Raw genomic sequence first — 25,659 nt, 5'->3', positions numbered from 1 at the left:
GTATATATACAATGAAAAAAGGAATGTGATTTTCTCTACACTAACTATAATTTTTACTCGTCGCTCATTTCATCATCTTGATCCATCGGTTCCTCAATTTCAAAATCGCTTTGGCTTTCATGGTTGCGCCTGACATCGATAGAACCTTCACTTACGACATCCACATGAGCTGTCTCGCCTGGACGAACGCCACCATCAATGATAAGTCGAGCAAGTGGGTTCAACAAGCGTTGTTGGATCACACGGTTCAACGGGCGAGCACCAAAGACGGGTTCATAACCATTTTCGGCCAACCAGTGCTTGGCAGCCGGCGAGACATCCAACTTGATTTTGCGGTCATCAAGTCGTTCCTGAACCTCCTCCAAGCGAACATCGACAATATCGGTAATGTTGTTCTGTGACAACCGTTCGAAAATGACAATCTCATCAATACGGTTGGTAAACTCAGGGCTGAAATGCTGGCGGACGATTTGCTGGATCTGTTCCTTCAGGATGACCGACTCGGGTGACTGACCGTGTGCCGACTGTTCAGCCAACAAGTGGGCTCCCAAGTTGGATGTCATGACAATGATGGTGTTGCGGAAATCGATCTTGCGACCCTTGGAATCGTGGATAAAGCCTTCGTCCAGTACTTGCAAAAGCACATTGGCAACGTCCTTGTGTGCTTTTTCCAGTTCATCCAGCAAGACAACAGAGTAAGGCTTGCGACGCACGGATTCGAATAAACCACCTTCTTCGTGACCGACGTAACCTGGTGGGGCACCGATCAGCTTGGCAACACTGTGTTGTTCCATCAATTCGCTCATATCGATACGGATCAGTGCACGCTCGTCATTAAACAGGAATTCAGCCAAGGTCTTGCACAACAAAGTTTTGCCGACGCCGGTGGGACCAAGAAAAAGGAAACTGGCCAATGGCTTGTTTGGATTCTGCAGACCAGCCTTGGTAAGACGAATAGCATTGCTGACAGCACGGATGGCAGGATCTTGGCCAACCACCTTGCGACGCAACTCGGCTTCCATGTGTAGCAGCTTCTCACGCTCGCTCTTGGCCAGGTTGGTGACAGGAATACCGGTCCAGCGCGACACGACTTCCATGATCTGCTCAGGACGTACAAGCTCGCTCAATGCCGGTTGGGCATCCGGGTTAGCTGCCATCTCGGCAAGTTTCTGCTGCTTTTGTTCCATCAGCGTCTGGACGCGCTGCTCAACGTCTGGAATAGCATAGTACTCGATATCTGCAGCCGTGTCCAAATCGTACCGGTTTCGTGCTTCGAGAGCCTTGCGTCGTAACTCGTCCAGCTTTTGCTTCAATTCACGAATTTCGTCCAATCGGCCCTTGTCCATGTCATACTTGAGTTTGAGCGGCTTGAGCTCTTCTTGCACTTGGGCCATCTCTTCGCGGACTTTGGCCAGACGTTCTTGCGACTCCTTGTTGTGCTTTTCTTTGGAAAGCGCCATGGCTTCAATTTCGAGCTGGAAGTGGCGGCGTTCGAGCACATCGATCTCTTCGGGTTTCGAGTCAAGCTGCACACGGGTGTTGGCAGCTGCTTCATCAATCAAATCAATAGCCTTGTCGGGTAAAAAGCGGGTGGTGATATAACGGTCGGAGAGCTGGGCGGCGGCGACAAGAGCCGAATCGGTAATCTTGACGCCGTGATAGTTTTCGTATCGCTCCTTCAAACCACGGAGAATCGAAATAGTAGCTGGGACAGAGGGTTCACCCACATCGACTTTTTGAAAACGGCGTTCAAACTAGAGTAAACAAGAGATTAATTTTGGGTATCACTGATATATTCACTGTTGTTGTTATGCATGAACAAGAATAAAACTTACGGCTGGATCCTTTTCAATTTGGCGGTATTCGGTAATGGTGGTAGCACCAATGCAACGCAGCTCGCCACGAGCCAACATGGGTTTGAGCAAATTGGCTGCATCCATGGACCCTTCACCCTTACCAGCACCCAGCACTGTGTGTATTTCATCGATAAACAAAATCACGCCGTCCTCGGATTCCTTGACCTCCTTGAGCACTGCCTTGAGTCGTTCTTCAAACTCGCCACGGTACTTTGCACCTGCAATGAGTGCGCCCATATCCAACGCAAACAACTTGCACTGCAGCGTTTGTGGAACATCGCGCTCGACAATGCGCCGGGCGAGACCTTCGACAATGGCAGTTTTACCGACACCGGGCTCACCAATCAAGACGGGGTTGTTTTTCGTACGGCGGGCCAGTACACGAATGACGCGACGAATTTCATCATCGCGGCCAATCACGGGATCTAGTTTGCCAGTGCGTGCCATTTGGGTCAAGTCGATAGCGTACTTGCTCAGAGCTTCGTAGACTTCTTCGGCGTTCTTGCTGTCAACGCGTCGGTTGCCACGGACTTGGGAAACGGCATTCTCGAGCGCTTGTTTGGTAATGCCGGCATTTTGCATGGGCTCAAAAGATTGATTGTCGTCGGCAAGGGCAAGAATAACGTGGTCGACCGAAATAAACGAATCCTTTTGCTTCTTCATGTGCGACTGGGCGTTCCGAAGCAACTTGCTTGTGCCCGTGCCAATCGATATCTCGGCCGGCGGTGGATCCTGGGTGGGCAGATTGATCATCTGTTTCTTGTAAGCACGCTCTACAGTTGTAGGCTCGCTACCGGCCTTTTCAATCACTGACTTGAATAAGGATTGTCCATCGGTTTCGTCAAAGAGAGCACAGGCGATATGGGCTGGATAGATTTGGATATGGCCGAATTCACGTGCGAGACTTTGTGCAATGCCGAGAGCTTTCTCGACTTTTTCTGTAAATTCCATGCCTGCCATGGTGTGTGTGTGTGTGTATATATAGCTTGTGTATATGTTTCTTGTGGGAGTTAGAAGCGAGTGAAGATAAAAAAAAAGTTGCGGGAAGCAAGAAGGAAAAGGTGGGAGGGGTTTGTATCGGTTTTATATGTTTTATGCAGCTGCTCTTTTGCTCGAAAATGGTTGAACATGCCAGAAAAATTATGGTTCCGCTTTTCCAGCAATTTCTACAGCATGCCAGCAAGTGCTGGTAAGTTAGCACCCAGTGATCGATGATCATCCTCCTGTGCCCGGAGTTTAGATCTTCCACCTGAAAATCGGAATCGAGGGTTTATCGAACTGATGGCTGTAGATCATCGTTGTTTTCCTGCAACGGATCCCTTTCTAACCTCCTTTACTTTGTATCCAAGGGATCTTATCAATCCGTCCTTTCACGTTATGATATGGTAATTAATGGTCGAAATATGAGGTGATATATTAACAATGGTTTATTTCCTGTCTATCGCTAAGCAATATTAACAATGAGCACCTGACGGCAGCATTGTTCTCTTCAGTCATTTCTATCAGGCAATTACCATAGATGAGGGGTATTTTGCATGAATATCTGTGTGTTTGTAATGTTATAGACTTTTTATATCGGCGTACGTACGCATCTTGCCTCATTGAGAGCTATCCAATTCTTAACTCATGCCACTTCTGGATACTATCTTCAGCTTGGATGTCAAATCATAGTGCGATTACACACCGTGTCACCTTCCAATATGTGATGGCATTAGAGGATAAGATACAGTGCCTGCATTTAATAGGGGGTTGCTGTCACAATAAGAATAAAAAAACATGGACGAAGTTCAGTATTGTGTTGCTAGTAAATGGAGGGCTTTGGTCCTTGTCATACGTTGGCATTTTACGGAAACGGTGGCTGGTGTAATACATGTTCCACATACTAGGTTTTTTCAAATAGCGATCTATCATGCATAAGGAAACCGAATGGAACACTTGGCAAATAGTGGTGGAGCCAAAAAAAGAAGACGTCTATGTTTGTGAGTGCCACAGGAATTGAGCAATTGTGCATCTATACCTCACTTTCCAGCTATTTCACTGGTTTTTACCACTATAAAGCTCCTGCTTTCTGCCTTCTTTTATTTCATTGATCATCATACAACCTTACGGTAAAACCCTCCCCACCACAATCTACACCTCCCCCCCCTTCTTTTTTGTTGCGTTCCGTGCCTTTAAAAAATAACAACGAAACGACGACAGCGATCCAGAATATGGCAGGTGGCAACAGCAGTAGCATAAGCAACGATAACAACAAGAACCATTTCCGGACTTATTCAATCAACAGCAGTAGCAGTAGTAATAGTACTGGCAACAGCAACAACCACCATTACAGTAATGACAATGACATCCGTAAAGAAGAAACAGCAGCATTACTAGAAGCTGAGCCAGACATTGTGTCGATTGCAATCAATCACAGTGACGATTCAGATGAATTCTCCAAATCCTGTCGCATTTGTGGCGAAGGAGAGGAAGAAGAAGACGACGGCGACGAAGAAAATCAACTCGTAGGAAACTACTATCACAACGATCAACAACAAGAACAACAACGATACCCAAACCATCCAACCATGTCATCAACAACACAACAGCAACAACAGCAGAAAACAGCCAAACAAAAGACAACGAAAAGAAATACAGATAACCCATTGATACGACCTTGTAAATGTAAGGGGAGCATGATGTACATTCATGTTGACTGCCTGAACCGGTGGCGTGAGTTATCTCCCCGACAGGAATCACATGTTGCCTGCGACCTGTGCGGCTACCGGTACAACATCTACCGGCCCAAGTTTGCCGCTATCGTATCGCATCCTTACTTTTTACGTTCAATCACGGTTCTGCTGATCCTGCTGTTCACGATCGGCATGGCGTATGTGTGCAAAGTGGTCCATATCTACTTACTAGGCGGCAGTGGTGTCGATGGTGACCATGGAGATCCTGACGATTGGCATGGTCCAACGATTCTGTGGCTAGACCGTGTCTATCTGCTCGCTGGTCTGGTCAGTGTCTCCATGCTGGGCATCATCTATCTGGTGTATTGCTGTGCAACAGCATCATCACCCATGACCGGTGGTGACCCATCAACATCCCCAGCAGCATGGCTGTGTTGCTGTTGTGGTGATGGTCCGTGGTACGGGTGCTACGTGGCAGATTTCAAAACGTGCAGTGGTGATGCTGCTCTGGGAGGCATCGTCGTCTTTGTTGCGTTTGTCATTTTGGTCACCATTGTATTTGGTATTTTGGGGGCATTCAGTGGGATCTATGCATTGATGGAAACTGCTGTACAGAATGTTGCTGGTCGAGTCAAGGAACGAATACTCGATGTAGTAGCACAAGAGTCGACGTGAAGAGGAATAAAGCAGTTTTGGAAAAGAAAAAAAGAATCATCAAGGAGAGTTTTTTTTTTATTTTGTTGGAAAGTAATGCATGAAAGTACAAAGGGGTGGTTGTCGTTGCGAGATGAAATTGTCTTTTGTAGACGAAGTGAGAGAAAGAAGCACTTGAACCATTCTCATTTGTTTGGTTCTTTTTAGCGAGTATGTGTGTGTGTGTGTGAAACGAGATCTTTAGTGGATGGGTTGTGATTGTTGGATGGTGATCATGTTGAAAGGGAGCACGTGCGTTTGTGTGCGAACAAAGGGTGATTGTGGCAGTGTGGATGTTGCTTAGAGATAGGATAACCGAAAGGGGAGAAGGCAGATATGGCTTGAGAGAGAAAAAGAGAGAGAGAGAGAGTGTGTGTGTGTGTGTGTGGATATACTGAGGATGAATAGGATAATGGGTAGCACTGGGTGGGAGGGAGGGGGGGGGGCTTGGTTCGTTTGGGGGAGAGAAAAAAGAAAGTAGTGCGGATGATGTAAACGTGTGGAGTTGAAAGAAAGAAGCCAAGTCAGTCTATCTCCGTGCATCAGCATAGCCAACAACGCGTGGGGGAGAAGCCAAGCGAGCAATGTCACTTTGTGCAGGGTGATGGCATATTGGAGCGTCATGTGGTGCTTCGTTGTGCGGCAGTCCGATCAAGAATCCTAGCCGTTTGGAAAACTCCTGCACTGCTTCCGTGAAGAATAGGTTTCCTGTATAGTGATTGTGCTCCGCCAAACTATAACCAAATCAATCAATCAATCAATCAGTCAGTCAGTCGTCTTGTGCATATGTCTGGGTAGGAGGAGAGGAGAGGAAGGGAGGGGGGGGGTCTTGTGTAGTGTTGCAAGGGGAAAAAAGAAGCCACTGTCTTGGTTGCTACTATTACTACTTGAACTGCTACTTACTTTTTGGCCCACTCCTTCACCGCCTGAAGGCTATACGACTCTCCTTCCCGAATCTTGGATGCAGCATACCGTGATGCTGACTTCCAACACTCGTCAAGAACCCGGTACAAATCCCGTTTAAGTTCGTTGTTTTCTAGCAAGAGTTTAGTTTACATGAGTTTTAGGGACTTTTTTTTTCATCATTATACTACAGGAAATGGTTATTCTACCTTCACTGTCCCACAACGGCAACCGATGTGCTAAGCTAGTGGCCATGTGTAAGAATGCAAATGCCTGTGGTGGAAATGCTGTGGATGATGTAAAATGATCGGCGTATTGGATGGCAGTGTCCTAATAATTCTTATGCGTCAGTGAATCATCATACTAATGCTGCTGCTGCTGCTACTGCGCATAATACAGTGGAGGGATGATACGTACGATCAGCTCAACAAGGGCACCGCGTACTCGTGAGAATGTATAGTCATTTCTAGAGGGACCGTTGCGGTTATAGGGGAAGCTGTCGTGCACACGCTTCTCCAAGTTGTTGAGCACAACTGCTGCGGTATGCACACTGGGTGCTGGTATGTAGTTCATAATGTCTTGTCGTAGTTCTGGGTGCGTGTCAAAGAGCGTGTGTACGATATGAATGAGTTTGTCCTTGTCCAGCGAAGCTTTTGAAAACACATGCTTTTAGTTTAGTATGACACTTTACAGGTGTACATGCACACACAACACAAACGCACACAAGCAATGTGCGGAATTTACCTAACATGGCTGCAGTGCCTGATTGTTTCGTCATGCCGGTTTTGTAGCGTTTGTTAATGTCGTGGTTGCTGTTGTTGCCATGAAGAACAGGACGGTGATGGTGATTTCGAAGGGGTGAGCTTGGTAATGGCGCCGAGGCATCACCCATGTCTTCGTCTTCGGAAAGTCGGCGTTTTCGGCCTAGCAAGAAAGTCATACGCAACACCATACAATAAGCAAAAGGCAATTTATATATACAATTTCCAGTAGGAATTGCTTTACCTTTAATCATTCCGTTGTGAGGTGGATAAAGTGAGGTCATGCTAGTGAGTTCTTTCTTTTTTTTTTAATTTGATTTGGTTGTGATTGAAGCGACAAGGATTATTGTCAAAATGCGATGAACGAAAGGAAAAAAACGAAAAGAGGGAGAGAGAAAAGAGAGAGAGAGAGAGAGAGGGAGAAACGGAATCGAAAAGAAAGCCGACTTTTTTCTTTTTTGAATCGGAGACACTGGGAGCAGTTACTTTACGTACTATACACACACACGCACACACGCACACATACGCACAGTCGTTTCGTGAAACGAATCAAAATGAAGAAAGATCGAGCAAATCATATCGCTGCGTAGTTTTATGCTTACTAGACATGCTTTGCAGTGCTACAGTCTTCTTTTTAAGTTTTGTTCGCATGTCCCACACTTGATAGTACATGCATAGAAGTAAGATATAGCATCTCATCGTCGTCCTAGAACTTAGATTTGATTGATATTATGCTGTAAACATGTGTATACACACAACGCAAGGTGTTGAAAACCTTATTCAGTATGGTGGGCGTGCAACCATCTTACTGTATCTCAAAAACAAAAGAAAAAACAAAAAATAATCCCATTTATGGCAATAAGCAACCCCAGTCATACGTGCAGCGTGAATTCTCGCGCTCTACTACCAAACGCGCTTCTTTTTTTTTCTTTTCCCTTTTCTCTACACACAAGAAAGTCGCATCCCTCTAATTTACCTCCATGTTGAACACCAGATCACTCTCCAAACAAGATCTGTACCGTCTCACCTATAGCAAATCCGTTTATGCTATCTTTACCCGTTCCAACCACACCGATGTGTTGACTTGTGTCAAAGAATGGTGGAACAATCCCAAACTTAAACCAAGCACACACCGAACTTGGGGCGACTATAAACAATATGAAGACGGTCGAAAGAAAGCTGCTTTGTGTGATTTGATCTATAGAGATTGGGTAAAAAATAACAATCGACTTTTAATGTTGAAGAAAAATCAACTTACTAATAAGATCTCTTGTCAATTCTAGAAAGACGGATTAACAATGTACCAAGTCGCTCAATTGGATTTGACAAGTATGTATCGTTTTCTTATTATATCGTGAACTACTTGAAAACGTTTATATCATGCAAAACCACCAGGATGTCTTTTTAACTTTTTACTCTTGAACCAGCCATGATACATAAAAGGGTTCGTCTAGTCTCAAGATTGTGGGAGATCAAAGGAGGTAATGGATATAACAATTTATTTCCAATCTGTTTTGAGTGTCATCATTATTAACAAACCGATCTGTATTTTTAGACGTAGAACAGCTTGAACTCTCATTGAATGGCTCGATGATATGCCACCGTATACAGGAACGGTTAAATATGTATTTCAAATGTGTAAGGAAAACTCTCTCTCTCTCTCTCTCTTTTTATTTTCTTGTTCATATCATGTGTATCTCGGGAGTAATCGATTACTTAACGCAGTTGGGAGGAAAGTATAGCATGTCTTTGTGATGCGCAATGAAGAACAAAAGACAGATTGGATACGAATCGCTCTGTTCGCTTCGGCCGATTCCGACGAACTACCAGGCTCATCGGAAACGATCTACCTCGTCCGATATCCTGACACGCCCTATGTAGCAGCGCTCAAAGCCAACCGTTCAGCAATTCGACAAATCGTTCAACAGGTAAAACTCTACTATGCTTTTCCACAACGCGAAAAACAACCCAAAACTCACAAAATGTTCTCGTTTTGTATAAAAAAAATTAGTCAGTTGCACTTGTGTTTGGAGGCACTTCAGTTGTGGAAAGAAATACCGAAACCAACGACGTCGATAAAATCGCTGAAATTGCCAAAAACTACAATTCTCTAGGCCCAATCAATCAATTGCGAGAGAACGAGTTCGATACCAACCCGCTCGACCTTCAGAAACAGCTTAAAAAAAGATCAGCATCTGAAGAGGCTGATGATGCCTATGTGACAGGACGTGAACGTCGACGTCGTGTGGTACCTTTAAATCGCGACGTGCTCAGGAACCGGTATAGTCAGACAAGAGCAACATTCGGCACCAAAGTGGTTCAGGGATTGGAGAAGTTGAATATTCATGTAAGTGCATATTCGAGAAAGAATTGTTTTTGAAAAAAAAAGGAACGATTACTAACTTCTCTCTTGCTGTGGTGGTGGACTGTGTATATTAGATAACCCACTCATTGAAGGACATGCTGGAACCCAGTATTGCAGAAGCAGCGGCAGAAGATGGCAGTGATTTGATTAAATTACAAGTCAAGATCAAAGGGAGAAATGTGATGGAAGGTCTTAGACAACTGTCGTTGAGAGGTATCATTGAACAGCCAGTGCCGCCATGGATGATTGATATGGCAGCCCAGGGTGCCAACACTTTGTATGTTACCGAGGACAACGTTATGAAAGAAGTACTCGGTGATGATGATGATGATGATAATGACAACGACAGCAATGTCGACGAAAGACGGCAACAAACTCCACATACCCTTTCATGAATTGCAAGAGATAATAAAAGAAAACGTAGTGTATTAACCTCATCCTGTGAGGATCTATTCTTTCTTTTTAAGGTGGGCGAGAGATATTGTTTTTTATGTATAATGGACAAACGCGGATGGAAAGAGTAGTTGTGGAAATATGGTTGGCAACAAAAAGAAAACAGGGAGGGAGAAAGGAGTCTATTTCTTCTTTGAAGCAGTGACGTTGAACTTGAAGTAGATGATGTCGCCATCCTCCACAACGTATTCCTTGCCCTTTTGGTGGTACTTGCCGTTCGCCTTGACCTGGTTTTCGCTGCCGAATTCCTTCAAGTCGTCGTACTTCATGACTTCGGCCATAATGAAACCACGCTCAAAATCAGTGTGAATGACACCAGCAGCCTGAGGAGCCTTGGTGAGACGACGAATGGTCCAAGCACGGACTTCATCCGGACCACCAGTAAAGTAGTAGATGAGCTGCAGAGCACTGTAGCCAGCGACAATGATCTTGGGCAACATGGAGTTACCGCCCAACTCCTTCATGGTCTGTTCACGCTCCTCCTTGTCCTCGATCAACGAGAGGCGCTGCTCAAAGGCACCCGAGTAAGGGATCATCAAGTCACCCTTTGAGTGCTCATCGATCCAGGCCTTGATCTTGGGCAAGTGCTTGTTCTTTTTGCGCAAAAAGTCCTTTTCACTGCAGTTGGCCAAGTAAATGACAGGCTTGGCCGTGATCAGGTGCAAGGTGTTGATGACTTCAATTTCCTTGTTGGTCCAAACGCCGTGACGCACTTCTTTGCCTTCCTTGACGTGACTGTACACCTTTTCAACGACGGCAAATTCTTCCTTGCGCGCCTTGTCCTGTGCATTGCCACCATGGCCCAAACGCTTGACAGAGCCTCCCAATTCAGCCACGTTCTTGGCAAGGAATTCCTCGTCCTTCAAACGGAGTTCTTCGTGGATGATCTCAATGTCACGGACGGGGTCCAAGTCACCTTCAACGTGAGTCACATCGGGATCGTCAAAGGCACGCACAACGTGGAAAATGGCATCGACGGCCTTGATGTGCGACAAGAAAGCGTTACCGAGACCAGCACCGCTGGCAGCACCCTTGACCAAACCGGCAATATCAATGACAGTCAACTACATGATAACGATACGTGAGTCCCTCCAGTAATTGTCAATCCCAGCATCCCAATGTCAATTATAGGAACAAGGAAATACATACGAAAGCAGGGATCTCCTTGGCAGGCTTGTAGTGCTGAACCAACCAATCGAAGCGTGCATCGGGAACAGCAACACGGGCTTCTTCCGGATCTATATTGCCCGTCACCGAGACATGTTGGCATTAGCTCAGTCCCTTTTCTCCATTAACTTTTTCTTTCAAAAAAAAATTTGAGAAAGCCCTTACCGATGGTACAGAAAGGATAGTTTTCAGCAGCAGCCGATGAGTTTGTCAGGGCGTTGAAGAAGGTCGACTTGCCAACGTTTGGAAGGCCGACAACACCGATCTTCAAGTTGTTGGAGGGACGACCAAGCAAAAGCTTCTCTTCTTTGACGGCCTTCTTTGGTGGCATGACTAACTTATTCGGCACAATCGGTTTTTATGTAAGCTTTTTGGTTTAAAACATTTAACTGAAGAAAAAAAAAAAGTCGATTGAGAATTTTACCTTTCAATCTATGTAAAAAAAAAAAAAGTTGGAAGAAAAAAATAATAATATAGTAGTGCTAACTTTTGCCTGAATCTAAAAAAAAAAATTCGGTGGCTGCTGACGTCAGAACAAAGTATAAGGCACAGCCTAATTTTTTGACAGTTTTCCCTTTGTGTATACACACACTCTCACTCACTACCATGTTGATGCGCCATATTAATGACATTAAGGTGTCCTTGTCACCCTTCAACACTGCCTCCAAAGCATCACGGTAATTTAGGTTTTTAATTTGCAACATCGTTGCTACGTTTTCTATAAACTTCCTTGACAACGGCCATAGCCAACGTAGCAACACACCCAGGAGAAACATTCGAAAGACTTATTGTGGATTTCATAAATATTTTTATTAGATTATTTTTAAATCGCGTGAATACCAACGAAGCACGTAAATTGAATCCAGCATTGAAAATCACAACAACTATCTTGAGCGATGCTCAGGCACCTTCGCGCATTGACGTCGTATACCGTATGTGTGGTTTTTTCCATGGGTTATTGGGGAATTATAGTAGAAAAGACAGAGGCATAGGATATATAATTCACAACAAAACCTTCCAAATAGGTGATGGCAAAAAGCTCGGACTCGATACGGATAAGCTAAAGATTGACAACATTGTGGAACTTGTCAACAAGCATGCGAAAAAACTAGAGGAAGTTGAACAAGCCAATTCTTGGTAAATCATATACGCAAACACACACACACACACACACACACACTCGACATCTATCACTTGGTTTATGCTTCTGTTTTGTAAATATATATAATATACACTACTATACATTCTTTCTTCTGCTTCTCTTTACATATGTACACGCACCAGCATGCCCGTATCATCATTACTTTTTTTCAATGCGCTTCGGCCAAGAGTTTGCTTTCGAGAACACATTTGCCTTCTTTGTACTTGTTGTCATCATTATACGCTTTCACCTGTTGTGTTGCATACAAAAGAAAAAGGTCAAAAATCACTGCAAAGTATGTGATTGTATAATACGCACGTAAATCCAGCCGAGTGTGGTTTTACACTTGGAGCACAGTACATCTTTGATCGTGTGTAATCCCGTGGTCATGGCTCTGTCTTGCTCATCACCCTGCATAACATTCACGCTAATCGGTCATTATGTATGTGAGTACAGATGACGTATGGTATGTACCGCCAGTCAGATTGATCATTTGTGAGTTTATTATATTACACTTGATGGAAAAGATATGCCGTTCCATATTTGCCTTGAAATTGCTATAATCACACACACGGATTCATGATCATGGGATGTTATTAATAATATGCTCATTTATTCTCTGTATAAACGGTCGACAAAGATGTGAATTATGTTACCCTTGACAGCACATACTCGTCCGTGGCCAAGTGGGTTCTGCATTTGCCACACGCATAGACAACGCTGCCTTCAAGAAACGTTCGATACATCAAACCCATAACAAAGATGTGGTTTGTGTTTGTTTGTGGGAAACGAGAAAGAGTCGAAAGAAAAAGAAAATTCCTCAATATGTGCTTTTATGTGTGGGCACAGTGTGTGTGTGTGCGTTTCTCGTGCTATACTGGGCCAGACCACATGATTGGCTGCTTGAGCAATGCCGCACCCGCCGCAATGGTGTGTGGACTCTCACACACACACACACATCCCATTTTTTTTAAAGTTCCAGCCCTGTTACTCTTTTTTCTGGTTCTATACATATCTCTTCTTTCTCTCTCTCTCTCTCTCTCCCACACTCAGGCATTTCTATTGAATTCATTAACTACTACAACTGACATAAAAACCATGGATCTCGATGCACTCTTAGCACAAGAAATCGAAGACTTGAATCGAGACAGTGAAGAGGACCGACGAGTCAAAGAAGCCGTTATTCTCGACAAGCGAGATCCCAACAAAATTCTAGGTCCTGATGATGACTATTCGTCCGACGACAGCTCGTCCGAAAACAATGGCAACAGCAACAACAGTAGTAGTGGAAACACCACGCCCAGACGACGCACGGTGCGATACTGTGACGAAGACGACGACGACTATTATGAAGACGACCTTGCTTTACGTGACCCAGAATTATTCAGAACCACCGAACTTAACCGTCAAATTATTTTGGACGAACAACAACAACAACAACAGCAACAGCAACAGCAAGACGGCTATACACCTCAACGTAAAAAGTCAGTGGCAGCCATCATGACACGTCCACCAGAATTGGTGTTTTCGGACCCACCGACCACTGTCACCGAACCAGACCGTATCATTGTCACGTTCCACTATGGCCAGAAGCCGGACAAGCCGGTGGTCAAGTCGCGCAAATACATGATGGCTTGCGACTTTGGAGAAGAAAGCATGTATGCCATGAACTGGGCACTGGGCACTATGCTTCGTGATGGTGACCAGGTCCATGTCGCCACCGTCGTCACTCCGGACGAGGATATTGATGATATGGATGATGATGAAAAGTACCGTCTCTGGCAAGAGGTAAAGTCCGGATGGATGGAGGCATGATGCATAGTACGTCAAGAAGAGCTGATGACTGATCGAATGTATGGTGTATATAAATTAGATGGATCGTAAATCCAAGAATTTGATATCCAAGGTACGCTCCAAGTTGGAGGAGATGTTACTATACAATATCACAATTGTCATCTATTCCATTGCCGGCCAAACAAAAGAATCGTTACTTGAACTGGTAAGTTTTCCATACTACTATTGCTACTACTTCTTTCCCGGTCGATACATATTTTCTAATGGAATAAGTATATAGATCTATAGCCTGCCATTGACCATGGTCGTATGTGGTTCACGAGAAAAAGGCGCTTTCAAAGGGTAACCCAGAAAATTACAGAGCTTCTTTTTATGAGTAGCATTGATATCTATTCTGACACTCTTCGCTATGATTAGATTGTTGATGGGTAGCGTGTCCACATTCCTTGTCCACAATGCACCAGTACCGGTGTCGGTGGTACGTCCTCAGAAGAAGGAAAAGAAGAGCAAGAAGAAGATGACTGCAGCTCAGAAGCTGTCACAGTCGGTGCGCAATGGTCAACTCAAGGTGGATGAAGCAGCAGGTGCTGCTGCTCCTAACGTTCACAACCTGCCTTGAAGGAAATAATCTTCTATTGGTCAACCATCAATCACGCACCTGCAAGTGCAATCGTCTATCGGCTACCATTGTCCACACACACACACAGTCTCCCCCTCCTTTCCCAACACTAAGTATTCCCGCTTGTCTCTTACAAAACCAACTCTTATCTAGCTTCCTATTCCTTTCTCTCTTTTTTTCCTGCATCGTAATAATATAGTACTACATATATAAATACATCGTTCCACACAACATGTTGTATACAGATAATTGATCTCTCTGTTCTCCGGCTTTAGTTTTTGTACAATTATGAAAGAAAATGAAGAAAATTGGGTTTTCTGGAAAGAGGGGATAGTATTACGCGGCTTGGTTTTTTGTTTTTTTTGGTGTTGCTGTTGGTTAATAGAATATGATCGCAGCAAGGAACAGAATGATGACCATCAAGATCAATCGCGATAAAAATGAGCTCTGTGCATTTTGTCCGTGCAGACCACCGGATGTTGCCGGAATATTCTACAGATAGCATAGCCCAAAGAAGCATTAACACAGCTCTCTCGTCAATCAACACCCCCCCCCTCGTCGTCCTTTGCCCACTTACCAAAGTAATGCCTAGTGGAAATAAGCCAATGCCTGCAGAGATCGCAACGTTGCTGCCGGCGTTATACATGGCTCCTCGGAATGGTTGTCCAAAGAACGAGGTTGCCGGTGTGTTTGGGTCTCGTAATGGGGGTGGTCTCTGGCCTGCTGGGCGTGTGGGTATCGATGGATCATTCCTAAAAAAAACCCCAGTATATACATAAGCATACCGTGTAGAATAGCCCCTCTCAATGATACCTTACCTTGGATCTTTTTCTTCTCGTCCTCGTCCGTAAATAGGGATCACCTTATCCTTACCACATCCAGCTTTGCATACAGGACAGGTAGGATTGCGCGATTGTGCATTAAGCCATTGTGCAAGACATGACCAACTAATGCATAACAGGATGAGTTCAGAACAGTGCCACACATTGTGATTAAAATGTCGTTTACACATACCAAAATAAATGGCCACACAGTGTCAATACCGGGTGTGTTGCCGTATCGAAGCTTTAATTTCCAGATTGTAACCACACAAAAAGAAAGGTTATTAATAGCTCATCCTTCTCGCCAAAGAGGCATACAAAAGAGCCTCTCTCTTACCATATATTACATTCATAGAATCCTCCTCCTCCACTCGTATTCGTTTCTGCTCGTGTCGTTGTACCAGACGACGACTCGCTTTTTCCAAAAGTAGCAGCAGCAGTTTTCCCGATATGCCGCCGTCTAAGCTCGTTTGAATTGTATGAAAACTGATTCCGTTTCCGTTCTGGAATTATGGGTTCTGTTGAGTTGTCCATTGCAACGTTATCGTCAATATCAGGGTCGCGCAATGATGATGAAGTGTCATCCTGGGTCTCTGTCGTTGTTGTTGGTTGTGAAGGCACCACACTGCTACTATTACTATTACTACTACTGTTGCTATCTTCTTGTAATAGCGGGTCTGTGTCGTGTTGTTGTGTTATGGACGAGTCCACATGATGTGCAATTGTTGAATTTGAGTTATGGTTGCTCGTATCATCGTCCCGTATTGCTGCTTCACTCATTGAGAAGAAGGAAAATAGGGTTTCGGCTAGGTGTGTGGGAAAAAAAAAAGAAAAGGAAAGCAAAGAGAGAAATAAATGCTTTTTTGCTAGAATGAACGGTTTCTTTTTTTTTTTTTTTGGCTTGTGTGGAGATATGTCTGTGTGGTGTCTGTTGGAGTTGATTCAAGTTGCCAGCCTATCGGCTTGAAAAATTAAGATTACCGGTAAAACCAATCAGGCGTAAAGTACAGTTATCACTCACCCACAGGTGTTTCGTGGCATTTCTTGGGTGGAACATTAGGAACAGCGATAAAAGAACGGGCTTTGGAAACAGAAATAAGCTTGTTCGCCCGAGATCGCTATCATCCATCAATGCAACATATTATTTCTACAACGAAAAGCACAAGTTGTAAAGTATGTGGCCAACAAGAGTAGTGACAGTGGTAGTAGTCACTGTTGTTGTTGTTGTTGTTGTTGTTGTAGTTGCTGATGTGTTGCGTTATCCCATGATGATCGTAAAGACGAGCTCATGTTTGTGAAAGAGACCAAGTCATCGTTGATAACGTCAATATGACGGCTTCATAAGATGCCCAAAACACTTTTATGCTTTGGTCCTCGCCTTTCAATGGATATGGTACAGCTATGATAGCAAGAACAAATAAATATCATCTGTCGCACATTAAAATAACAGAGAGTATATAAAGACACTATAGCGCTATTGTCAATTCACAGTCCTGTACATATCAGAAGGGTAAAGAACTGTGAATGTAAGAATCAAGAATCCTGCAGTCCCCGGAGAAACCTTCCCCGCGGAAAAAGTGGCAATTTTGGAACTCATGCCAATCGTGGCTGTCTTTGTTACCATGGCTCCGCCATAATCTGGGGTCGATTTGCCGCTTAAAGATCTCAAAGGAAAAACTATCATCATCAGCAAACAATCTTTAGTAGCTGCCGTGAGAGTCAAGCCAATCAAGGAGAAGTAACTCCAGATAATGAACAATACCAATACAACCTAGCCTGCAAGATTGTGGCCTGCTACACGAAAAGTACACCTTTCAGATTGAACTTTTGTAAAGAAAAACGTGCTCATTTGTGACAATAACTTGTAACAACCCGACAACAACAATAATGGTTCCAAAAGTTTTAAATTAAATGACTCAACAAAGGGCCTGGAAGCGTAGGTATTTTTTAGGAGAGAGAATGTACACAAACAGGGACACCAGAATGGGCCGGCTTATGTAAGCCGATTGAAAGGGGAGTAACGTATTTAAGCACACCCTGAATTATTTTTTTGAGACATCCTAGCTTTTTTTCGTTCTTCTTTCCTTGTGTATCACAATGTCACCCAGTATTAGAACCACAACTACCACTACCACCACTACTGCTACTTCCTCCCGTGCTGCCGCCGCTGTGCCCATCGACGACGAATGGTTTGGCGATCAAGTGCACGATTGGAATGAGATTCGCCACCTAGTCTGTAAGTTGTGTCTTCTGAACGTAACACGGAACCAAGGGGAGTTGGATGGCTCGTATCTTGTGATATCACATCTACCTGCCTGCCAACAACAACCAAAGTAGAGGGAGAAAAAAAACCACTACGATACGCATCTAATTATTCATAATTTCCATGTACTTCAATGAAAAAAAAAGCCAACAACAAAGTCCAACAACTTCGACGCAACCGTGAGGGCCAACGGGTGTATCGTCACTGGACCGAGACCACGCTATCGAAATACAAGGACATTGAGGACTTTTTGTTGTCCGAAAAGCTCCATTTCCCAACCGAGGAACCAGCAGATCCAACGCGTCCACACTATATTGTGCTTCCCAACGACTTTCCTTATTCCACCGAGCCAGGCACCAAGCATGTCTTGATATGGTCTCAAAAGCCATTGAGCGAGCCTTACGTCAGGGAGATCCTCGAGTCGCATTACGGCAGCAACAACTGGGAATGGGTCTATTTTGTAAATCCTCCGGAAACTCAGAGTGTAAAGCGATTGCCACATGTACACGTGTTTATGCGTCCTCGCACCGCCAACAACGCCAACGCCAACGCTACCGCCGCTGCCACGGCAGACAAGAAATAACAATTGCCACTCTTTGTTTTTTTTTTCCTTTGTTTCGTTGTTAGAGAAAAACAGGCATGCATTTCTGCCGTATACTCATATATCCTACTACTATATTTTTTGTCGTTCTACCCCCATCAACAACAACTTACCCACTATGTCTCTTTGTTTTTGCCATTTCATTTAAATCAATAAAAAACACCTGTCACTATATCCACCAGTTCTACCTGCTGCCATGAATTGATGATGATGTGTGATGGCTCTTTATTCATATAACACATGAATAGCTACTTATGGAGATAAGTTATCTGAAATGTCATTGAAATTGACTTTTTTGTACAACAACGGATTTACATACTATTGTAGATTGACAAGTATGGCTTCTTGTCCTCTAGATCATTGTGCCTTACATCCAGCATAAATGTAGCCTATATATCATATAAAATTTTGCTTGCTGCTGGAGGTCATTAGAATCTATCCAGGCACATGTTCGTTGAGCGTGAACCTCATTGGCTGCGCTAAAACCAAATTGTACGTTTTTTTATGCTAAATCGTAAAAGATGGTCATGATTACAGTAAATACAAAAGGTGCAATCGAAATACAAAGCTCATACATAAACATTCTACATAGTGTGATGATGTCAGTGGAATACAGGCAGCAGTGATATCATATAGTACGCTAGCAGCTGACGCCTCCGCCACTTTAGGTGTTATTATCTACTTTACTTGTTGGCGGCGGTATGCTACTTTTTGTACCTACTACTAGTGAATGTTTAATACGGCAGTAATCTTGACAGACGGCCGTGTATACTATAAAAGATACTGTAAAGGAGTATTAATAAAGTAGTCTGACGTGTTACGAATGATGCCATAGCCAAAGTTACCATGGTTACCCGCGAAAGTCTGCCGGGTTGCTGCTATGCGGGCACGCATAAAATATAGGAGACACAACAAGAGACGTCAGGCGCATCACTGGCGCCCATTAGCTCGGCTTGTGTTCCGATGGTAGTTCGCGAAAATCACTTTTCTTTCTTTCTCCACTTTTTGTTATCCCCTCCTCAAAATGAGCTTCCTTTGGTCATTTGGATCAAGTAAAAAGGTAAGAGCATATTACTCACACTCACGCGAAGCTATAGTAAACATACACAAAAAAAAAACTGAAACATATAAATCCAGGAACCAGCTGGTTCACCTGCTGCACCTGACCAGCAACAGCAGCAGCAGCATAACACCTTTAAAACAATGAGCACAGCTTTTCGAAGAGGTGTACAATATAATAGTAGGAATCGGACATTGACATTAAGAAACAGAATAATTTAGACATTGCTTTTTGCTGATGGATGAGCTTTGTTTTTTCTTAGTGAAAATCGTGGTACGCGGTGATGTCATGACGGGCAAATCGACCTTGTGTAATAAGCTTTTTTCGTAATTGTATCCAGCGCTGTAACCAATCACTAACTGTGGTGTATATATCCCGCCATATAGTCAACCGGCTTCAAGGGGCAGAGTTTGATCCCGCATACAATTCTACACCAGAAATACAGGTGGCCAACATACCCTGGCAATATAAAGGTACTTAATCCAAGAGAGAGGAAGAGGTCAGCATTCTGTATATGCATATGCAAAGCGGCCATTGGCTAAAACCTCTTTTGAAAATAAAGATTCAAACGATGTCATCAAAGTCGAAGTATGGGACGTGGTTGATAAAGCTCACAACAAGACGCCGTCCACAACGGATACAGGCATCAAACTCGAGCATAATGCACCAACAGCAACACCAAAATCACAACAAGAAGTGCAACAAGAAGCATCATCATCAACAGCAGCAGACCTTGGACTAGATGCAAGCACAGTAAACGTTTATAGGAATAGCCATGCAGCTCTTTTTGTTTTTGATATAACCAAGCCATGGACGTTCGATTATGTAAACAATGAATTGCCAAATGTTCCCGAAAGTATTTCTGTTCTCGTACTTGTAAGTGCATATCTGTTTACTTTCTGTGTCTTCTGCGATCTATTTAGCTGTTTACGGGCATCCAGAGAGCTCACATGACAAAAAATCATTCAATTGTTTGGAACAGGGAAACTTTTCGGATAAGAGGTGGGTAAGTGTGAGCCACGTTTTAGGGTATATATACATCAGCCCGTGCTCAAAGAACTATCAAGGGAAAAAGGGAGATGACGAGGCTTTTTTGAAAGGAGCCAAAGAAGAGCTGATTACATAGAAATTGGCTATCATAGTGCGGAACGTGTTGTCAGCTTGGAAGAAATTCATGCTACACTCTATCAGCATAATCAAGAAAGAATCGAAAAGGGAGCCATCAAACCCAATTTGATACGCTATGCAGAAGCAAGCATGAAAACGGGACTGGGATTACAGTACATCTACGATTACCTCGGTGTCCCATTCCTCCAGTTGCAGGTATAAAAGCGTCCATGTCTATGCGTTGAAGCATCTTTTTTTATTATTATTCTAAAACGCTTTGGGCTTTTATTTTACCGTAATCTATAGATGGAAACTTTCAAAAAGCAACTCGAACTGAAAGCTACTGAGATAGTAGATACATTAGAAACACTTGATACCAATGATAAAGTTCCTGATGTAATGCAACGTAGGAGAGGCCAAGACAATTTTGATCAACGTACAGTACCCGCTCATATATACGAGGAAAAAGGAGGAAAAGTAAAAGGGACATAGCTAATTGTAAATGTATTTGTCTATAGCGTCGGAACCTCATTTAGCAAGACAACGAGATGATATGAAGAAAGTGTGGGACCAAGAACTTGAGGATATTGCTGTGGATAGTACGTGGATCTTTTTATTTGCGTTCTTTGGATACTGGATGGAGACTGAAAGAGAGATAAGGCACCTACTGGTAGTATAAATTGCTTACATCTTCTGATGCTGTAATAGGTTTGCCCGCTTTGGAAGTTCCTTCATCGCCATCCTTTGTTCGAAAAGAAACACCACCACCACCTACAGCCCCTGTCCGAGGTCGTCGACGTGAAGGATCACTTGTATCAGATTCAGATCGGATGCCTGCTGCAGTTGACCAATTCGACGCCGGCGAGCTGGAAGACGATTGGTTTGGAGAAGATACAACAGATAACAACAACACAGGACCATCATTTACTGCTCCCAAAAAACAAGATTCCGATAACGAAGATTATAACGGCAATCCAATGGTGGCCGGGGATGAAGACGTTGAATCTGTTGAATACTATAACACCAGAAAATCCAGTGCTGACGGTAGACCGGATGTGCGGCAGATAGCAACAGCAAAGGATAGCGACCATGACAATGACGACTTTAATGAAGAAGAGGAGGACAAAGACGACGAAGATCAGCAGCATTCGCCTGCAGTATTTCATAGCGAATTGAGCAGTGTCTGGGGCTCCACGTCTCATGACCACCGTCAACGTAGCCATTCGTTGCTTATGCGACAAGCTCGGGTTGAATCTGACAGCGAAGATGAAGACAATGCCTTCTCGCCAGCTCCAATCCCGGACGATCGCTTTCAGGAACCAGATATCCTTGAGGGATCACCAGCAGCAGCGTCTCCGCTCGTGACGGGTGGCGGCTTTGGAAGTTATGAAGAGATTGGTGGCGACAGTGAGAATCCTTGGTCGTGGGATGATCGGCAACAGCAAAAAACACAAGAAGATGACGGTTTCTGGGCAGATACCACAGAAAGTGAACCACAGGTAAAAGAATTATCAACAACTTGATCTCCATTGTTCAAAAACATTGTGAATTAAATTTGGTTTCGATGTAATAGGCTACAAATAGTACCGGTGCTACTGATCTTCACCATGAAACATTAGATGAAGCTGCTGAGAGTCCTGAGGCGACAGCGAGTCCGTCGGAAAAGAGTAAAGGAAATAAGAAAGCTTCGAGTAGCAGCAGTGGCACGAAGAAGAAGAAGAAGTCCAAGGATGGCAAAAAGAAAAAGAAGACGACGACGACCTCGCCTTAATAATATACACGACACTATTGTGGAAAACCACTACACTGTAATAAATATGTATCATACTCCTTTTTAAGAGCTGGTTCGCATGATGCAAGCAGTATGTACAGCACAAAGTTTATGGCCGTGGATGCTGATGTAATGTCGCTATTATAATATTCAACACATTGTCTCTGTAGCACATTATTGTATTTCGCTGCTTCTCAGAACCACACCTTGTGATTTCAACCATTTAAAAGAAAGCTGTTGGTCATGGCATCCTCTAATCTTGTCGCGAGTGCATACAGTAGCTACATAATAGTGTACATAGACACGGTTTTTTTCAACAGGATTTTCAACAAATGTCTGCTACACACACCCTACCGACACATTCTATACAGCTTTAAATTTCCAAAGACGCGTATAAGATCTGGCTGTTTGTATCTGGTTTACATAGTTACATGTTCTGCTATTAGCAATATAATTCACAGTGTTTATTTCACTAGAGCAAGCAACTCACTTAACATAGTATATTGCATTGAGCTATCGATTTTGCTGGTACAGTATCATCCTTCTAGTAACTCTTACCTATCAGATATAGATCTATGACATTCTTGCCTAAATATTTACTATAAAAAGTGAACAAGTACGTATCATGTATGCGGCCTTGTTGTAGCGCACATTATAGCATAATTAATCTTATATGATATATTACAAAATATTGAGTTTCTAGTAAAAATAAAAGAGTAACGTAAACGAAAATCCACCTTCGAAAAATTCAATAGAAAACATTACATGTTAATACTCAAACACCAAAGTTGGTTTAATTTGAAAATTGCAAAACTGTATAAAGAATTTGAAAGTATCTAAGCAAAGTACTTGGAGGATATACAGCTTAGATGCATAATGATTATTCATATACTTGCATTTTTACTGTATATCTGCCAAATACGTTTTTCCTAATATGATCATGTTTTGCTGCCAGAGGATGTATAGGCTTCAGTAGACGACATGAAAATTCCGCTTTCTGATTGGCGGGGTTGACGAGCACTATACACAAAATTACCCAAGCCTTGAATCCAAGGAACAGCCTCTTTTTGCCATATCGCGTACGTAGGTCCAACACATGAAGCCATCCACCCCATCAAAAATCCATCCATCCATCCATCCATCCGTTACATCTATGGCAATAGCGTATTGACAATTGAATTCTCTTACCAATATTTCTTTAAACAGCATGTCTTCGGATCTTGCCATCGTCTACGCTGCCCTCATCCTCAAGGATGACAACGTCGAAATCTCTGTAAGTTAAATTATTATCTTTTTTTTCCTAATTTTGCACTTGTGGAGACATTTCACGTCACTCTCTTTGGAACATACTTTCTTTCGCACGGCTTGTCTATACGGAAGCAACTAGACGATGTAAACAAAATGCTTACCATGCGCCCACGATTGCCTATTTTTTTTTTAAATTTACTTAGGCTGACAAGCTCCAGACTCTTACCAAGGCTGCTGGTTTGACCGAAATCGAGCCTATCTGGTTCAACCTCTACGCCAAGGCTCTTGAGGGTCAGGACCTTAAGGAACTCATCTTCAACGTTGGCGCTGGTGCTGGTGCCGCTGCCGCTGGTCCCGCTGCTGCTGCTGGTGGTGCCGGTGAGGAGGCCGCTGCCGAAGAAGAAAAGAAGGAAGAAGAGAAGGAAGAGTCTGATGAAGACATGGGCTTCGGTAAGTTTTGACATAACTGCTTGTCACGACTCGTCAAATTATAAGTTGCATGGATTGTTGTATCTTTGAAAAAACTTACACGTGTCATTTTTTATAGGTCTTTTCGACTAAACATGTAGTCAAGATTGTTTCTACGATTAAAAAACACCCATCATCTTGTTAAACCAACAACATATCAGACTCTTTACGTCGAAACTTGTTTAGAATGCATGTGCTCTTTCGTTTGGAAAAGATGGATGGGCTAGTGGACCAGGTCATTGCTTTTGGATCGTAGTGATTTTCGATCGATATGGTTACTGAATGTATGGTGCCCGGGATAAGAATATGGCTGTTATGTGAAAATGTGGTGTTCGGGAACATTGAGGAATGGCTTGCTTGAAAGCAGAGGGATGCCCCCTAGCGACGGTTATTTAGTGCCAGTATGATGCTCTAAGCATGTCTGGAACAGATGATGGCTTACATCTTAATGCACTTATTGAAGTGTGTCGAATATTAACTACTGAGATAGAAGCTGGTAACCTTCACTTACTGACAAATTTCATGAATGAAATGTAGCTTTTGGATATATTGAAACAAGAAGCTACAGAATGAAGAATTCTAAGACGTGTGGTAACGGTGTCATTTTGTTTGTAAATGCCCTTGTCCAAGCTAAATAATATGCTTGGATTAATTATACTCAGAAGGACCACCAAGTGGTTATACAACACTCCAATTCAAACCATGGTAGTCTTCCTCTCCTTCCCTTCCTCATTTTTCACCCTCCATCTGTTTTTCCTTTTGACTTATTCATATATTTCTTTTAAATAAAGCTTGTTTATTACAATTGACCCGCTTTGCGTAATTGACGACGTTCCTCCAACTAATTAGGCATAATAATTAGTTAAAGGAATCACTGTAGTTATATAAGTATGTATCTTTTTTTTTTTGGAAATATCAGTTACCCATTTCTTCTTGCATTCCCTGTACTGTAGGAAAAAGTAATCGCATTTGCTTTTGTCATAGTTGTTTTGGTCCAGGCACTTCATGCTTTGTTTTTCTTCCAGAGCACAGGGATTCATGTACTTTGTCGTTTCTTTTCGTTTAAATTTGTCATTGAAATCATTGGGAGTCGAAAACTCGTCAAATGTAGGTTTGGGTGGCGGTGGTGGTGGTTTGGACAATGGCATAATATAGTGTTGGTGGTTCTTGAGCTGTAAACAAGAGGGGGAAAAGCAAGAGAAGACCGTTTCGGAGATTCGAGTTCTTTGACTCCAGCAGGATAGCTCTTTTTTGTAGCAAGTTGTATAATGTAGGAAGTATGTAAAAGATATATTTAAGATAAAGAATGTTCATGATGCACGATACATCTTGTTGCCCTGCATACTCTTATGCTAAAGCGAGCGCTTTTCCATTTCAGCAACGCTCAATCTTCTCTTAGCAGCTTGAATATGGCCTATGCGGACCCTTCTGGCTTCCTACTCAGTAACAAGTTAAAGCAACTCTTGCGCTGATACACAAGACATTATAGTTACAACTTGGGAACAGACTGTCTATGTTTTTTACTCATCAATCGCTGCCACTGTGTGGTTGTTGCGGCTGCAGCGAGAACAAGGTCATCATGTATCTACACGTGGTCAACTACTTGCTTTTTTTGAAAGTAAACTGATGTGCTGCAGTTAAGTGTTCCGATAAGAATATGTACGAATGTTGTTGCTTGCTGGTTCTCTTCGATCGACATCTGATCGACATCTGAGCGACATCTAGCGCATCTTGCTCACGATATACAGACTCATAGGGAGAAAATGCTGCGGTCGTTGTTTTGTTAATTGCCAATATTACTGGCAGTCTTCGTTGTTGTTTGCATGTGCCACTACTATGTACTTTAATTGATACCAACTATCATTATAATATGCAACCGGAGCGAGACTTAAATCA

General features: G+C 43.2%; 13 protein-coding genes across 13 annotated transcripts; 7 read left to right on the top strand and 6 right to left on the bottom strand.

Annotated features, from left to right (window-relative positions):
• Positions 1-53: 53 nt before the first annotated feature.
• Positions 54-2,816, bottom strand: BDB00DRAFT_758590 (putative HSP100 protein; the record flags this gene model as incomplete). Its single annotated transcript, XM_053119067.1, has 2 exons — positions 54-1,754; positions 1,836-2,816. 2 exons carry the CDS (start codon positions 2,814-2,816, stop codon positions 54-56), a joined length of 2,682 nt encoding a protein of 893 aa, XP_052982556.1.
• A 1,028-nt stretch (positions 2,817-3,844) lies between these two features.
• Positions 3,845-5,245, top strand: BDB00DRAFT_809819 (uncharacterized protein). Its single transcript, XM_053122512.1, has one exon. The coding sequence runs from the start codon at positions 4,067-4,069 to the stop codon at positions 5,201-5,203; it is 1,137 nt and encodes a 378-aa protein (XP_052982555.1). The 5' UTR covers positions 3,845-4,066; the 3' UTR covers positions 5,204-5,245.
• A 231-nt stretch (positions 5,246-5,476) lies between these two features.
• BDB00DRAFT_140976 (Cut8 six-helix bundle-domain-containing protein) lies at positions 5,477-7,425 on the bottom strand. Its single transcript, XM_053116224.1, has 7 exons — positions 7,130-7,425; positions 6,869-7,048; positions 6,659-6,774; positions 6,542-6,634; positions 6,334-6,454; positions 6,125-6,257; positions 5,477-5,955 (listed from the first exon to the last, which is right to left on the bottom strand). Exons 1-7 carry the CDS (start codon positions 7,167-7,169, stop codon positions 5,751-5,753), a joined length of 888 nt encoding a protein of 295 aa, XP_052982554.1. The 5' UTR covers positions 7,170-7,425; the 3' UTR covers positions 5,477-5,750.
• Positions 7,426-7,756: 331 nt separating this feature from the next.
• On the top strand, positions 7,757-9,651 carry BDB00DRAFT_809813 (centromere protein Chl4/mis15/CENP-N). Its single transcript, XM_053122511.1, has 7 exons — positions 7,757-8,096; positions 8,169-8,214; positions 8,313-8,366; positions 8,441-8,523; positions 8,628-8,813; positions 8,897-9,232; positions 9,325-9,651. Exons 1-7 carry the CDS (start codon positions 7,866-7,868, stop codon positions 9,643-9,645), a joined length of 1,257 nt encoding a protein of 418 aa, XP_052982553.1. The 5' UTR covers positions 7,757-7,865; the 3' UTR covers positions 9,646-9,651.
• BDB00DRAFT_809812 (GTP-binding protein YchF) lies at positions 9,506-11,316 on the bottom strand. The gene is made up of 4 exons (XM_053122510.1): positions 11,295-11,316; positions 11,036-11,207; positions 10,853-10,941; positions 9,506-10,767 (listed from the first exon to the last, which is right to left on the bottom strand). Exons 2-4 carry the CDS (start codon positions 11,199-11,201, stop codon positions 9,826-9,828), a joined length of 1,197 nt encoding a protein of 398 aa, XP_052982552.1. The 5' UTR covers positions 11,202-11,207; positions 11,295-11,316; the 3' UTR covers positions 9,506-9,825.
• A 160-nt stretch (positions 11,317-11,476) lies between these two features.
• On the top strand, positions 11,477-12,011 carry BDB00DRAFT_758817 (uncharacterized protein; the record flags this gene model as incomplete). The annotated part of the gene is made up of 3 exons (XM_053119089.1): positions 11,477-11,547; positions 11,687-11,802; positions 11,896-12,011. The coding sequence occupies 3 exons, from the start codon at positions 11,477-11,479 to the stop codon at positions 12,009-12,011; spliced, it is 303 nt and encodes a 100-aa protein (XP_052982551.1).
• BDB00DRAFT_809802 (Yippee/Mis18) lies at positions 11,961-12,837 on the bottom strand. The gene is made up of 4 exons (XM_053122509.1): positions 12,668-12,837; positions 12,525-12,568; positions 12,330-12,438; positions 11,961-12,261 (listed from the first exon to the last, which is right to left on the bottom strand). The coding sequence occupies exons 1-4, from the start codon at positions 12,764-12,766 to the stop codon at positions 12,181-12,183; spliced, it is 333 nt and encodes a 110-aa protein (XP_052982550.1). The 5' UTR covers positions 12,767-12,837; the 3' UTR covers positions 11,961-12,180.
• Positions 12,838-13,109: 272 nt separating this feature from the next.
• BDB00DRAFT_869582 (uncharacterized protein) lies at positions 13,110-14,424 on the top strand (the record flags this gene model as incomplete). Its single annotated transcript, XM_053126618.1, has 4 exons — positions 13,110-13,799; positions 13,885-14,010; positions 14,086-14,147; positions 14,223-14,424. 4 exons carry the CDS (start codon positions 13,110-13,112, stop codon positions 14,422-14,424), a joined length of 1,080 nt encoding a protein of 359 aa, XP_052982549.1.
• A 378-nt stretch (positions 14,425-14,802) lies between these two features.
• Positions 14,803-15,779, bottom strand: BDB00DRAFT_758714 (uncharacterized protein; the record flags this gene model as incomplete). Its single annotated transcript, XM_053119079.1, has 5 exons — positions 14,803-14,916; positions 15,002-15,176; positions 15,243-15,371; positions 15,439-15,489; positions 15,583-15,779. The coding sequence occupies 5 exons, from the start codon at positions 15,777-15,779 to the stop codon at positions 14,803-14,805; spliced, it is 666 nt and encodes a 221-aa protein (XP_052982548.1).
• Positions 15,780-17,292: 1,513 nt separating this feature from the next.
• On the top strand, positions 17,293-18,338 carry BDB00DRAFT_809787 (uncharacterized protein). The gene is made up of 2 exons (XM_053122508.1): positions 17,293-17,481; positions 17,655-18,338. The coding sequence occupies exons 1-2, from the start codon at positions 17,343-17,345 to the stop codon at positions 18,089-18,091; spliced, it is 576 nt and encodes a 191-aa protein (XP_052982547.1). The 5' UTR covers positions 17,293-17,342; the 3' UTR covers positions 18,092-18,338.
• Positions 18,339-19,054: 716 nt separating this feature from the next.
• On the top strand, positions 19,055-22,339 carry BDB00DRAFT_953234 (uncharacterized protein). The gene is made up of 11 exons (XM_053129613.1): positions 19,055-19,169; positions 19,247-19,349; positions 19,432-19,479; positions 19,556-19,642; positions 19,732-20,045; positions 20,152-20,171; positions 20,312-20,492; positions 20,583-20,712; positions 20,795-20,875; positions 20,985-21,775; positions 21,850-22,339. The coding sequence occupies exons 1-11, from the start codon at positions 19,134-19,136 to the stop codon at positions 22,045-22,047; spliced, it is 1,989 nt and encodes a 662-aa protein (XP_052982546.1). The 5' UTR covers positions 19,055-19,133; the 3' UTR covers positions 22,048-22,339.
• A 750-nt stretch (positions 22,340-23,089) lies between these two features.
• On the top strand, positions 23,090-23,880 carry BDB00DRAFT_140536 (60s acidic ribosomal protein-domain-containing protein). The gene is made up of 4 exons (XM_053116223.1): positions 23,090-23,130; positions 23,254-23,320; positions 23,499-23,745; positions 23,843-23,880. The coding sequence occupies exons 2-4, from the start codon at positions 23,255-23,257 to the stop codon at positions 23,854-23,856; spliced, it is 327 nt and encodes a 108-aa protein (XP_052982545.1). The 5' UTR covers positions 23,090-23,130; position 23,254; the 3' UTR covers positions 23,857-23,880.
• A 671-nt stretch (positions 23,881-24,551) lies between these two features.
• On the bottom strand, positions 24,552-25,114 carry BDB00DRAFT_809781 (uncharacterized protein). The gene is made up of 2 exons (XM_053122507.1): positions 24,687-25,114; positions 24,552-24,604 (listed from the first exon to the last, which is right to left on the bottom strand). Exons 1-2 carry the CDS (start codon positions 24,909-24,911, stop codon positions 24,563-24,565), a joined length of 267 nt encoding a protein of 88 aa, XP_052982544.1. The 5' UTR covers positions 24,912-25,114; the 3' UTR covers positions 24,552-24,562.
• Between the last annotated feature and the right edge of the window lie 545 nt (positions 25,115-25,659).

The sequence above is a fragment of the Zychaea mexicana genome, assembly GCF_025766255.1.
Source record: "Zychaea mexicana strain RSA 1403 chromosome Unknown BDB00scaffold_15, whole genome shotgun sequence".
Taxonomy (NCBI): domain Eukaryota; kingdom Fungi; phylum Mucoromycota; class Mucoromycetes; order Mucorales; family Lichtheimiaceae; genus Zychaea; species Zychaea mexicana.
Note: the sequence above shows the minus strand (reverse complement) of the source record. Positions and strands in the feature narration are given on the sequence as shown.